General features: G+C 41.1%; 1 protein-coding gene across 3 annotated transcripts; it reads left to right on the top strand.

Moving 5' to 3' along the window:
* Positions 1-6,481: 6,481 nt before the first annotated feature.
* CLN8 (CLN8, transmembrane ER and ERGIC protein) lies at positions 6,482-13,400 on the top strand. Of its 3 annotated transcripts, none has more exons than XM_027641107.1 (3): positions 6,482-6,609; positions 7,942-8,580; positions 8,980-13,400. In XM_027641107.1, exons 2-3 carry the CDS (start codon positions 7,993-7,995, stop codon positions 9,292-9,294), a joined length of 903 nt encoding a protein of 300 aa, XP_027496908.1. In that variant the 5' UTR covers positions 6,482-6,609; positions 7,942-7,992; the 3' UTR covers positions 9,295-13,400. The 3 variants fall into 3 exon arrangements, with proteins under 3 accessions (XP_027496908.1, XP_027496909.1, XP_027496910.1); XM_027641108.1 differs by having other exon boundaries at positions 6,505-6,623; XM_027641109.1 differs by having other exon boundaries at positions 6,523-6,634.
* Positions 13,401-14,278: the final 878 nt, after the last annotated feature.

Genomic DNA, 14,278 nt, shown 5'->3' with positions numbered 1-14,278 from the left:
ATTTGCAGAATGAACTGCCCCTGTGTGTCTATCTGGCAACTGGCTCCTGGGTTTGGACTGCCTCTGGTAACTGATAGACCTGTAGCCAAACAGGACTGCTTTTTGTGATGCAGCCTTTGTTTTCATGGAGTATTAATTGGAAACTCCTTTCCAGTGATTTCTATGAAACTTTTAAGAACATATTTACTTTGGATGAAATCATCTAACTGGTTCAAATGCTACTATGAAAATCTCCTGTGGGCTGATGTGCAAAGGGTAAGATTACATAAAGCCTTATTTCTTTTAAATTCTATGATTTGTTGATTGTGTGTTACCCTGTAAATCTCCTTAAATACTTAAAAGGCTACTATAATGGCTTATATCCATAACCTGTTATGATTTATTTCAGTGGGGTTTTGATTAAGCTTGTAAGAATAGGAGAGAACACCTTGGCAAAGAATTTTCTGACACATTTCTCTTTCTTCTCCTCTCATGTTTGAAATATAATTTTTCCCTCTGTGGATATGGCTCGTGAATGAAAGGTCTTAAGTTTTACCCTTCACGTTAAACTACGTGATGAATCACCTGCAGTAGTGAGAGTTTATCAAAATAGTGAAAAAGACAGTTTACATTTTACTGAAAGTGAAAATTCAGGAAGGATGGAATACAAAGAAATGGGAAAATCCCAAACAGGACCTGACCACGAATTGATATAAATAAATTCAGTGGTCATGTGCTGGATGATGCCTTCTGTTTCAGCAAACCACACCAATTCATTAAACAATAGACCATAAAAGAAAACTCTAGGCTCACTTCACACTCTCACAGATTTGTGGCAGGCATCAAATGCTTTACTCTTGACCACTAAATATAAAGCTAGCTTTAGTGAGAAAAGAGGTATTAGGAAGATTTTTCAGCACCAGAGGCTTAGTTAAATTAAAAACTGTATTAAAGATTAAAAGAGACTGGATAACTGCTGTTTGCCTATATTAATACGTGCTTGTAGAATTTATTTTTAGAAATACATGCAGTAAACGGTAAGAACTTTTCTATTCCAAATAAATTTAAATAGACTAAATAAATAAAAAAAATTTACATCTTTCTCAGGTCTAGAATAACCTACCATGAAAGCAGTTCATTCTCAACTGTAGTTTTAAACACAAATTACATTTCTTCCAACTAATCCTAGAAAAATGTTGTAACAAAAAAAAATTTTCATTTAATTTTTAATATTAATTTTTGCTTTATACTGCTGTCATTGTAGCACAGTACTGCAACTTTTGAAATAACCGAATGTCTCCACCGGATCAAGCTGCAACCAGGAAAATATCTTGTCACCTTCCATTTTCTTTACTTCTTATGGGCTGCTTATTCCAAGAAGCCCTTTAAGCTGTTGAGAATCTTCTTACTGTGGTGGATTTGCTGTCATTTTACTGAAATCTCCAAAAGTAAACTTATCAGATTACTGACTGAGGCCACAGAAGTATTCCTGGTTTCTACACACCATTGCCAAACAGGAATTGTAAGGTCCTTGACTTCACCTCAGAGAGTTTTCACAGGGACTGTTGGTAGCTGTCTACAGATACAACTGAAAGATAGTCTGTGGTGATAACTTGGAATTAAACCCTTGCTAGAGACCCACTGGTAAGCCAGTCACTGCCTGCTCTAATTTGAAAAGCATCATTTTACCTCCTGGTAAAGTCCCCACTTTCTATTCAGGTGAGACCACCTGGAGCTAAATAAAACCCCAAAATTATAAGCATATATTCCACGAGACAGTCACAGGATTTTACTTTGATTCCTGAAGAGGCACTGAAGGTAACTGTGTGAAAAATGAGAAAGAAGGACTAGAGATTCTGGGTAAACCTGAAACACCAGTTAAGGCTAACCTTCATGACTACAGCTGTGAAGCAAGAGCCTAACTACTAAGGCAGAATAACTTGTTCCAGTGAACATTGTTAAGACATGTTGATGGGTAAGGGAGGAATAAAAACGTTCACCTGTGAACCCAATCTTGTATCATCACCTCATGCTAGTTACCTGAAGCCAACCAGAAGCAGCTGAGGAACTAGCGTCCAGGTCTGGATACAGTCAGTATTATTCTTATTTATTATTCGTATGTCGTAAAAGAATGGGCTAGTGTCACCAGTGATACCGGGCACCAGGAGGTGAAGATCCTCAAGGATCTTCCTCAAGGACCATAAAGAGGCACTGACTGGACAGGATTAGGGAAAAGAGGGGGAAAATTTATATTATTAAATATATTTAAGCAGTGATTCAACCCAATAGAGCTTTTTGTGTGAAACTGGGATGTATAGTACTACTCAACAATGGTTGCGTACCTCCAGCATTTTCATGAAATGTTCATAAAGAGAAATGGGAGATGATCTTGAGAGGGACTGAGCAAAGAATCTCCAGTTTTTCTACATTACATCCATTGTCTGGAAAGATTCAAACATGGAGAAACAGACAGTTTCATTGGTGTGATTTTTCCCACAACTGGTAGCTCAAAGTCTGGATGCTCAGCAAATCTGAATTGTTTAAAATTTTGAGAATATCAAGTGTTTCAAGGCAACTATTTTCAATGTCTGTTCTGAAGCATAAGGAGTTGATTACTCAATTAAAACTGACCTTAAGTGAAATACAAAAAGAGGTTGCAGAAACTAGTGTTGATCTCCAAGTACTAAGGAAAGCAAACTAGTCTGGGTGGATGAATATGTTATGCAATGTAAAGACATTCTGAATCCTTGGCACATGCGAAAGCCTTGTACTACAGGTTTCTAAAAAAAGTCAAGTATGCTTCCTGTTAGCTGAGAGGAAAAAGGCCTTAAACAAACATGTTCAAAGCGCTCCTTTGAATAACTGTGGTTTGCATCTAGGAATACTGCATAAGTACTTGCTGGACAAGAATCAGAAGAACTTTGAGAGTATGTGTAAAGCCGTAAAAAAAACCCCATATTACACATTTGGTGTTGCCTTCAAGCGTTCCTTGAAGTGGGCATTTACTAAATCTCCCAGAGACTTGAAGCAAAGCTCCCTCAACTAGTAGTAAAGCTCCCAGAGATCCGAACACAGATAGATTAGTAGGTGGCAAAGGTGTAAATTTCAGTTTAAAAAAAGAATTCAAAAAGCATGCCACTGAAAATACATGATTGTATGATAGGTCAATACAAGTTGTGCATATATGCATGAAACTGCACCTGTAAATGTGTAAGCTTTTCTAAAACTTTGGGAGCAGCAGGCTAAAACATTTTGAGAAGTCAACAAGTTCTTGATTTTTAAATTAGCAGTCTTATTTATGATCATATGACTTACTCAACTCAGGTCTTATTTATGATCATATGACTTACTTCAACATACACTAACTACAAGTGTTTGGTACTATGGAATTAAAAAAATAATTAAAATAACCTTAGGCAGTAAATTGAGTTCCTTCATATACTACTCAGAAGATGAGAAAAAGCTATAAAATGATCAGAAAATAGCCTCATCAGGCAGGAGTTCTTCCAAACTCCATCCCTTTGCTTCTGCCACAGACAACTTGTGGCCACTTTGTCATCGTGCCATGTCTCTTGCAGGGAGAAAAATCCCCTCTGCTGCCACTGCAAAAGGTAGAATTCATCATGGTTTATTGTGGACTTCTCTGCCACTACATGTCCAAGGGAAATATTTACAGGACAAACACTTGTCTGCAATGGATGGATTAATTTGATAATGGGATTGAAACTCCTTTCTCAACTCACCCCTAAAACACATTACTCAACTTACTGTCAATGGCAACAGAAGCACCAGCTGGCCATATTCTGTATTCCCACCCCACATACACACAGGCACCCCTTCACATCCAACAGGAGTCATCTTGCAGCCTCTGCACAAACAGTAGGCTCCCTTCTCACTAAAGATCTCACTTGTGTCCTCCATACACATCTCCTAAGCCTCTGCCTTTAAGGTGCTCTCACACCACCGAGTGCTAACGTAAAAGTGTTAAAACTAAAGACATTTTTAACTATCATAATCTATCTGTATATTTGTAAATAAAGCAGAGGAGCTACTGATTTGTTACCACATGCAGTCTATACTACCTGGAAGGAGTTTCACCAGTACTAACTAGTACTTGTCTAGACAGTTTCTGGTAATGGGGCATGGATCCCATTTGCAGCAGGAGTATGGTCAAAATTACGTTCTGAAGACAACATTTATGTAGATATTTTGGAAATAGTGTGTGCTGGAATCATATTCAATGGCCAGTTGGGGTGTAGCCACCTGTTTCAAAGTAAAAGGCAGCCCCCACACTGTGGAGGATGTATAGATGTAGCCACTGAGGCAACAAAAAAAAAAACTTGTTCTTTACTTCAGGCAAGCACTACTGAACCAGTATGAAGAGGCTGCAGACTGCAGGCAGGGCTCCCTGCTGGAGGTGCTCTTTACTCTTTGAGTCATGACATTCTGAAGATGCTGAGAAAGTCTTCCAAAACTGAGACAGTGTAAATAGGAAATTTAACTTTGGACAGGGCATGCTGTAGCATCCAGACAAAATAGCTGTAAACAGGAGAACTGAATATGACATAAGAGGGAAGATGAGCCTCACTGTGGAAAGCACTGCTTTGAAATACCTGGAGTGATCATAATGAGGTATCTATTAAAAAGCTGTCACTGAGTATGGTTGTAGTATCAGGAGATTCAGAAAGTAACACTGAACTATTTCAACATGGCTATAGTTGCTAGTAATCATAAAAATATGATTATGCTTGAGAAGGCAAGAAAGGCAGCAAAGACAAAGAAAATCCACAAAAAGACAACAGCCTGTGATCTTGCTTTTGACAGTATGATCACAGTTCCTATCTCCTTCTTTAAGATGTTACAGCTTAAAGGAATTATTTAAAGACAGCTATGGGAAAAACAAAATTAGGCGAAGCTAAAACACATGCCCTTGGTACATCAACCCAATCATGTTGCTTGAGAGAGCAACTTCTTCCAACTTCTTCCCTGCTTTTGCTGATCAGCTTTATTATCCTTTTCAGGTTTCCTGGGACAGGTCCAGCATCTCCTCAGGAACAGAGGTTAATAAATGAATGTTCACCACCAGCTAGGAGGCACTTTCCAAGTGACAGCTCCTTCAGAATTTCTGCTTTGCATCTCTCAAGCTACGCAGCCCTTTTTTCCCTTCAGGGTTAGTAAATGGCTCTGACCACATCCCAAAGCTTTGCAAGAAATTTACTCTCAATTTTGAGCAAAAAGTAATCCTTCTGTCTACAAGACCAATTTGCCAGTGCACGTCATTACAACCTGTATCACTCACTCGTGCTGACTGCATGAAATAGGTATTTTGGCTGAAATTTCTTGCCCTGCATTTACTGCTGAGCCTGGTCCTCCTGGTCCTGCCGAGGTTACTGGTGGTGAAGTGGCAGGTGTGCTCCTCCTGTGACTCACCTCAGTGGCACCCGGGTAGTGTCTGGGTGTGTAAGCAGGGCTTCCGCCGAGCCCTGCTGTCCCTTGGGGCTGTCTGCAGAGGAGCTCGGAGGGAAGGTGCCTCAAACCCAGCGCATTGAAAGGAGGCAGAAGCTGTAGGTTTTGTGGTCTGACTTTTCCAACAAACAGCTGTTGCTGCCTGTACCTAAACTACTGCGGTGGTGCACGGACAGATCTTCCTTCGCACTGAGCTTGGGGGTCCGCAGGGACAGGGGTATCACATTAGCAATTAAAAGCAAATCCACGAAACCCCTCCTGCCCAGTTATCCTGCTGCTGTGGCAGAATCCTGTTTTCCGCAGGGAATGGCAGCATTTCCCTCTTCCCCGCTGGAAAGCGAGCGCGCGTCAAACTTCAGGACAGATTTCCCAGCTCTGGTCTCTCACCACCTGTAGACCCAGTTTAGGATGTCAGCTGTTGTAGGCCAGTACTCTATGTGTGAGAAGTTGTGGCTTGATTTGTCTTTTTTCGGTCCCTTTTTTGAGGAATCCCCTGGTCTGTTGTGGGACTGAGCTTTTCCCTGCCAAAACTCGCAGTCCCTGCCAGTAACTCCCGTTGAAGCCAAAGTACACCGGGGGTGCGGGGCTGGCAAACAGCCGAGGAACCCTTCCGAGGTGGATTCAGTGACCGCGGGAGATCCAGCCGGGCTGAGTCACCGGGATGACAGCGTCACTTGTCACAAGCATGGAGAAAATCATGAAGCAGAACACCACGACATCCATTTAGTAATTTGCTGCCCTTAATGAAACTGGATAATTATGGGCAAAGGTGTTGGCTATGGCATGGCTAATACTTCTTTTTTACTACTGTTCTTGCTGAGCAGGCTGGTAAGCGTTCACCTTTCCGCCGCGGTGACGTTCAGCGTTGCTGTGAGGCACAGACACGCACCTTACAAACAAAGCTCCCCCCGCCCCAGTGGTACCGCCGCGCCTCCCCGGCCCCGCTGCGCGCGGTGGTTGGTGCCGACAGCGGCGCATGCGCAGAGTGCGTGCGGCGGCGGCGGGCGGTGCTGCGGGACCGGCGGGTCGGGCAGGGTCGGGGCCTCCCCGGGCGGGTCGGGCCGGGCTGGGCCGGGCCTGGCGCTCCCCGGGCGCTCCCGGGGGCCGGAGAGGGCAGTCTCCGAGCCGGGCAGGGCCGTCCTGCCATCGCGGGCAGCGCTGTGGGTGAGGAGCGGCGGGTGCGAGCGGGGTTTGTATGCCGGGACCAGTCCTCCCGGTCTGCGTGAGGGGCTCGGCGGGGGCGGGACGGGGCCCGGGGTGTCGGTGGTGTCTGTGCCGTGTCTCTGCGGGGGCGGAGGAGCTGACACGGCCCTGCTGGAGCCTGGGCTCACGGCAGTGGGTCGCGCTGTTCAGGGGCTGGTCGTGCCGTGGGATCGGTGTGTTTTGCCCCGGTTTTCCCCCGGGAGATGAGGGAAGGAGTGCTGCTGCGACCTCAAGTCGGTCTTGCCAGGTGTGGGCGTGGGGTGGGCGAAGGGCCTTCGGGGCTCGCAGCCCGCCCCCTCCTTAGAACGGGACGCCTGAGCGAAGGGAAGGGCGAGCAGGTGCCTGCGGGATCCGGGCTGTGGTGGTGGGATTTACTGCCTGCTGAAGTAAGGCCGGAGATTCTCACTGGGTGCTGTGCCTTCGCTGCTTTTTGTAGCTTTTCCATCTGGTTCGCACCAGACTGCCAAACGCGTAGCGGTATTAAGCATTTACAGGCTGCGGTAGGTCTCGTGGTCATGCTGATGTCGCCTGTATAATTCATAAAACGAGCTGGCATTCAAATCTTTCAGTACTGCCTGGTTTTTCTCTCCCCACTTATCCTTGTTTTTGAACTACAGTGTGTTCAGGAAGTTTCAGCTAACTTGAGACACTTGGTGCTGGGCTGTTCAGTTAATTACACTGATGTTGCTAATAATATATAATAATGTTGCTTGTCTGCATTCCATAGTCTTTTTTCATTTTTGAATATGTTTTCTGTTGGAAAGTGGCTTAATGTTAAAAACTGATTGCAGAGTCTTTTTTTAAGCCATGATAATGACTGTTCCAGTGTAAGTGGTCCTGCTTACTGCATTAAGTTTCTGTAGTTTTATGTCCTGGATCTGTATTTGAGATACTGAATTGCACCTAAAGCCATAGCAAATGCTGGAAAATCAGTGAAGGAAAAGCAGGGGAGTAGTACAATAACTGCACAATACTGTTGAAATAAAAGTTTCATAAGTAACAAAACAAGATTTGCTTCTTATATTTTATCTTCCTGTTTCTTGCCTTCCTACTTGACCCTCTTCTGCTTTTGCTTCAGTGCATTGCTTTGTACTAGTACAGATTTCACAGGGTGGTTGTTAATCCGAAACACGTTGCTCAAGTTTTTTTTGTCTGTCTACCTGTCTTTGGGATGACTGCCTAATGGCAACAGGACCAAAGTCATAACTGCAGTGGATGTGAGTTCTCTGTGGTTTAGAAGCTGTGTATATGGATGACTTGAAAATTCATTAAATATTTTTCTCCTTGTTCCAGATGGAAGAGTTCAAGGTTTCTGGTTTACGTAACAGCAGAGGCTGAATAGGCATGAAGGAGACTATAGTGGGAATGAGAAGTGTCAAAAGAGAAGAAATGAGTCCTACAAATGATGATACAGTGTTTGGGACCATTTTTGACTGGGACTATCTCTTATGGGAAGTTCGTTTGACAATTATAGCTGCTGGTTTTTTAATCTACTTGGGAGTATTTCTTCTGTCTCACTGGTTGTCTTCATGGACAAGTACCACTTACCGTGCCTTGTATGCAAAGGAGAAGGTGTTTTGGAATATGGCAGTCACACGTGGTGTGTTTGGACTTCAGAGCTGTGTTGCTGGGTTATGGGCTTTGCTCATAGATCCCGTTTTTCATGCTGACAAAGTGTATTCACAGCAAAAGTGGAGTTGGTTTAACTGTTTAATAGCTGCTGGATTTTTTTTGCTTGAAAATGTAGCAGTCCATGTGTCCAACGTTGTTTTTAGAACATTTGATGTGTTCTTGGTAGTTCATCATTTGCTTGCTTTTGGTGGCTTGGCTGGTCTGGTAATTAATGTGAAATCTGGACATTATCTGCCTTTGATGGGAATGTTGCTGGAGATGAGTACTCCCGCAACGTGTATCTCCTGGATGCTTCTGAAGGTAAGAATGTGATAATTTTCAGATTATGATTGTATATCAGTTTTTGTGCATTTTACTTGTCCATATAGGTTTGTCTGGATAGCTTCTCATAAAACTGTGTTAATCCAACTGATATCCATGCTATTGCCATACCTGCTTTTGTGTAGTGATGGTATTTCTGCAGTCCTCCATGTAGGTTTCTGTGTGGTGCTGTGTGCGTGTGCACTGTGAGATGGTATAGATGTGTACTGAGTTTGGGATGCCATATATATGTGGAATATCATAGCACTATGTGGAAAAAATGCCTGAGAGCATGTGTTTGTGAAAGCTGGATATTTGCATTAGTTCTACAGATTCCTCAGTTCCTTATCTTGAAGTAACAATCTCACTTCTGCATACTTTGTGTTCTTGTTTTTCTAGGCTGGCTGTGCTAACACCTTTTTCTGGAAGGCAAACCAGTGGGTGATGATCCACCTGTTTCACTGCCGCATGATTCTTACTTACCACATGTGGTGGGTGTGTATTTTCAATTGGAATTCTGTGGTAGAAAACCTGGGACTTCTTCACTTCATTGTTTTATTCTCGGGATTATTTGCTGTTACAATAATACTTAACCCATATTGGACATACAAAAAAACTCAGCAACTCCTCAGCCCAACGGACTGGAACTTTGAAAATAAAGCAATGGAAAATGGAAAATTAAATGGTGAAACACAACAAAAGAAGAGGATATAACACTGAAGCAGCAGTTTCCTAGTGGGGTAACACAAAAGTACAATGCGATGTAATTCCTTGCATGTGAACTAGAAACTTTTTCAAGAAGCTCATTGACACAGTGATTCGTTGCTGGTAGCATTCTGTATGCATCAGAAATGTTGAAAAGCATTGTTTGTGTTTCATACGTGCATACACATTAGAACTTCACCCTGTTAGTTATGAATTACGCCAACAATTTTGTCAAATTGGGCAGTATTTCATAATTTAGTAGTGACATGCTCCCTAATGGCAGCCTTTGTCCTGATGCTTCAAAGTGACTTCACAGTTGTCTATTAAGCTCAGCTTGAATCAAGTTTAGCTTGAACTTTATTTCACATGTGGCAGAGATGCTGATACTGGAAATTATGTTGTTTATTAAGATCAATTATGACCCAAGTTAGGTATGCATAGATACCTAATTCCTGTGTGCCAGTGAATCATTCCAAGTGGCTGAGCTGGTCAGGGGAAGAATGCAGTCATAGCTTAGGTTTCAGTTTTGTTGTTCGTTGGTTTGTGGGTTTTTGTTTGGTTGGGGTTTTTTTGTTTGTTTTTTTGTTTGTTTTTGTTTTATTTTATTTTATTTTTTTTATTTCAAGTTCACTTGAGGAACAGGAAGATAATTGTTTGAGTGTTCACTGTCAAAGTGAGTTGTAATTCCAGGTTGCCCTCAGTATAGGAGGAGTTTGTATCCACCAAAACCATGCATGTGGGGATGCACACATTTGTTGTATGTGTAGACTAGCTAGATAATCATAGTAATCCCTTCTGGAATTGAAATCAATGAAATACAATTGGCAACAACAGGATGTGACTCTGCTTCGTCCTTCAAGACTGCTGCTTGATTAGTAAAATTATTTTATTTGTAGACCCCACTAGTTCCATTAATGCTGCTGTTTTGGTTCCTCTTATTTTTGGAAATGCACTTAGTTTTAGAGGATTTTAGAATCTGAGATGGCTCCTCTGTGGAGGAAAGCCCGGGTCACCTCCTGTAGAGTTCAGTTGTTTTTTTAGTGTTCTGATTTACCTTTGAAGAGCATACAAAATGACACTAACAATCTTTTGTACTTTATCTGTCACATCACAAAAAGCTGTCCTTGACTTGAGTAATTGGGTTCCTTTTTAGATAGGGACTAATGGCAATGGATGTTCTCCCACTTAAAATATTGGTCTGATGATTCCTGGGTTAAATGTTGGGAAGTGGATTAAGGGATAAAGATCATGATAGAAGAGAGTGACGCCTAGTGGCAGGAGAATGACAAAGATACTACTTTTGGTGCACAGAACTAGTAAGATAAAAAGCCTCTTAATTGGAACTGTGTGTGATACGACTGCTACACAGATTTATTTTGCAAGGCATAAGACTGGGCAAGTGCAAGCTGTGAAGAATTTTAGGTCAAGCCATGGGTTAGAGACTTAGTGTACTGATCTGTGGTGGAGCATATTGTTTTAAAAGTGTAAGGAAAGCACTCTTTGATGTAAACAGTCCCATTTTATTAAGTTTTAGTGGCAGTGTCTTTGATTTTGTTCTAAGTGAAAGGAGGAAACTAGTGGTCAGGTTGTTGTGTTCCCTGATTCACTCTGTGTGAGCACAGAATTGAATTGCTGCTCTATGAGGGAGAGGAAACATGTTTCTGTTAGGTCACAAATGTATGGCCAGATCCTGTTGATAATGATGAAGTGGTGAATATCTGAAACTGCCCATTCAAAACTATGCTGAGAGGGTGACCCTCAGTAGAGAGGGCCAGTTGTTTTATACAGCAACTCTGTCTGTTATTCTGCTTATACTCAACAGAGAACTTGGAGCTGTCTTCTTACTCCTAAACTGGGCAAAATGAGGTTGTCAAAACACTGCAATGTCACCTGTCTGGGCACCATTCTATAGTAAAAAGAGTTCTCTAAAGCTTGAAATGATATGCCTCTCCTGAGGATTTGTGTGGGGGAGAGTACTGTTAAAAGTACTTTGGAAGAAAGGAGAGAGATGAATTCCTTGGAAATGGAACTGAAAAATGTGATCTGAATGCATATGTAGCAGAAACCAAACCTCACTTCCAGGAGTTCCAGGGAGAAAGGTAGAGGGTAAGTCACCAGTGACCAGATATGGAAATGACGGTGTCCTCTATGAAGCTTAACATTTGAAGGTTTGGATTCAATAAAACAAGGTAATAATTGTAAAAGTCCCAACTACAGGATTCTGAAGAATCCTAACAGAAAATGGAAGCATCAGAAGTAGTTTGGGCCAGGTGTGTAATTCTTATAGTGGCTAGCTAAAGGAGGGGAAGTTCTATGTGCTAAAATAAAAAAATATGGAGAGTGGGAGTTAGTAGTGAATTTGTGACTGAAAAAAGGAGACAGATGGAAATTTATGCCATGGTACCTGATGTCTAAAGTTTAATATTTTGTATTATTAATTTGTTTAATTTTATTAAGTGGCTTTTACATATTTCATTAAAATTATGTTTTTATCATCATAATGCAGTCTTTTTAGTTTGCATCTTAGTGTGAGTTTTTTCATGCAAAGAGTGTTATGGAATATCTTAAATCTTTTGCATGTCTTAACTGTATAATGAATAATACCTTGGAACACCTGTTAACCTAAACACTGGTAGACCTTCTAGAACAAGAAAGCTATGCACTAAAAGAAGTAACAGCACTCATTTGTGTTGGTTTGGTGGGATTTTACAGGCCAGCTAGAAATACAACATGACAAAAATAGACAACCTTTCTTCTTCATCTTGATGTCTTAGAGTTGGAGTTACCAGTTGTGTTACACAGAGCCTCTTTTTTTATACTACAATATAAAAAGACCTTTTACAAAGGCATGTAGGGATTGGACAAGGGTGAGGGCTTTAAACTGAAAGAGGGAAGATTTAGATTAGATATTAATATGAAATTCCTCATTATGAGGGTGGTGAGGCACTGGAACAGTTTGTCCAGAGAAGCTGTGGATGCTCTGTCCCTGGAGGTGTGTTCAAGGCCAGGTTGGATGGGGCTTTGAGCAACCTAGTCTAGTGGGTGTTATCTGCCCATGGCAAAGGAGTTGAAACTAGATGATCTTGAAGGTGCCTTTCACCTCAAATAATTTTGTGATTCTTCACTGCCTTTTGGCTGCTTCCTTCAGGAGGATTTTCTGGTTTATTATTGTGAATGACTGTCTTATTGCTCTGAAACAAGCCTGAAAAAGTTCTCAAACTGAGGGTTTTGGTGTCTAATTACTCTTACAACTAAGTACTGCTTTTCAACCCAAGGGTAGACTAGCCATAGCTTGCTTGTAAATTTTGTTGATGTGAAACTAATCCCAGTCCCCTTGGGCCTCTTACATGGCCTCATCCACAATCCCATGTAGAAAAATTCACAGTCAGCTTTAGTAGTGGCTGGATCAGGTCACAAGGTTTGCTGCTGTGGATTTGGAAAACTCTTGCATAATATGATTTTGGATGAATTTTTTGTTTGCCAAGGTGACTGTTGGGGACTTGGTTCTGCTTTCTTGTTGAACAAGCTTATTTGAAGGAGTGCTGTTTGGAGCTTTTTTTTCTAAAAAAACACGACAACCCAAACCAACAAACTGTGGTGGGGGTGGGGGCGTTCGGTTGTTTGGTTTGGGGTTTTTTTAAAGAAAAATGTCTGATCTAAGACACCTTGACCAGGCATGTGGTTCTTACTGTCTTCAAACAACATTCCTAAATCACAGTTTGTGTTTTCCTCCGTTTGTGTCCTGTCATGTTTTTTTCCAAAACTTGTCATCATTTCCCCCCAGCCCCCCAATTTTTCTATAATATTTACTTGCAGCCCTCACATTACCATGGCAATATTTTTGTCCAGTAGTTTTCAGCATTTCCTGTCAGGCCCATCTTTCACTAAATAACCATGTCCAAATCTTTCAGTTTTTTTGCGTTTTCCTGAACACATTGATTAAATATTGATGTGATGTACAGTTATAAGAAACCTTTTTTAACCTCAGGGAGACTTACACTTAAAATGAATTTAGAAGTATTAACCAAACTCAAGTCTGCTCTTATACAGTGTAACATTTGCTGAATGGTACAGCATCTTTATGCTGTGTACATAAATAAAAGTATTTTATTGAATAGCTGTCTACTGTGAGTTTCATTTACTGATTAAAAAATGGTTATTATGTTTTACATGATATTTGTAGCTTAAACAGTTTTTGCAATGCATGCGCTAAAAAAAATGATTTGTTTGTTTTGAAGTGTTCTGTTAAAGTTGATAAAGATATATCGTACTTTTCAAATACCATATCTGTGGAAATGGCTATAAAACCTAGTAAACTAATGTTCCTTCACCAGCAGTTAAGATATTATTCCCATGAACTTGTTCAGAACACTAGAAGTTGTGGTATATATAAGTATGTATTAAAAAGAGTTAAAAACACATTCCTTCTGGCTTGTGTGTCTGAAGTGTGTGGTCCATTTTTGTATTAGCCTTTAACTGTGAAGACACTTCATTTGGTACCACATGACACACCATGGTTTAGTATGAACTACCAACAACAAAAACAACATAGACACAAACAAACACCAAAAACTTGTCTCATTGCAAAAAAATACAATTCTAAGCATTAAAAGTGTGTGTCTTGCATCGTGCTTTGCAGGAATTCATGATGCTTTTTCAGCATTGGTGAGTTAAAGGAACACAGCATCATTACTGGCATTTTAATTATTCTTATAAGAATGCACTGCGCAAGCAACTGGCTGGCTGCCTCTGCACTGAAGTCCCCCAGATTAATTGAAGCAGAAGCGAGACATTCATGTGTACAGCTCTGCTAACTAGAATGTGTGTGGGTACAGACTGGGATGAGAAAAACAATGTATAATAGTGTTTGTATGACTAAAGTCTCTTTTTTTTTTTTTTTTTTGGTAAAGAACCTGTAAAATTAATTTAAATGTTATTGATTTTTGCTATTCAGGTGTTTTCAATTAAAAGGTCAAATTTTACTTAGTAGTTC

The sequence above is a fragment of the Corapipo altera genome, unplaced genomic scaffold (genome assembly GCF_003945725.1).
Source record: "Corapipo altera isolate COAL_440 unplaced genomic scaffold, ASM394572v1 46, whole genome shotgun sequence".
Taxonomy (NCBI): domain Eukaryota; kingdom Metazoa; phylum Chordata; class Aves; order Passeriformes; family Pipridae; genus Corapipo; species Corapipo altera.
The sequence above is the reverse complement of the archived record's forward strand: the minus strand, read 5'-3'. Positions and strand labels throughout refer to the sequence as shown.

What these genes read in the sequence shown, in the direction of transcription:
- CLN8 (XM_027641107.1), top strand. Translation starts at nt 7,993, where the DNA reads ATGAAGGAGACTATAGTGGGAATGAGAAGTGTCAAAAGAGAAGAAATG. An exon ending in TCTCCTGGATGCTTCTGAAG is followed by an intron (nt 8,581 to 8,979) that starts GTAAGAATGTGA and finishes TTGTTTTTCTAG; the next exon opens with GCTGGCTGTGCTAACACCTT.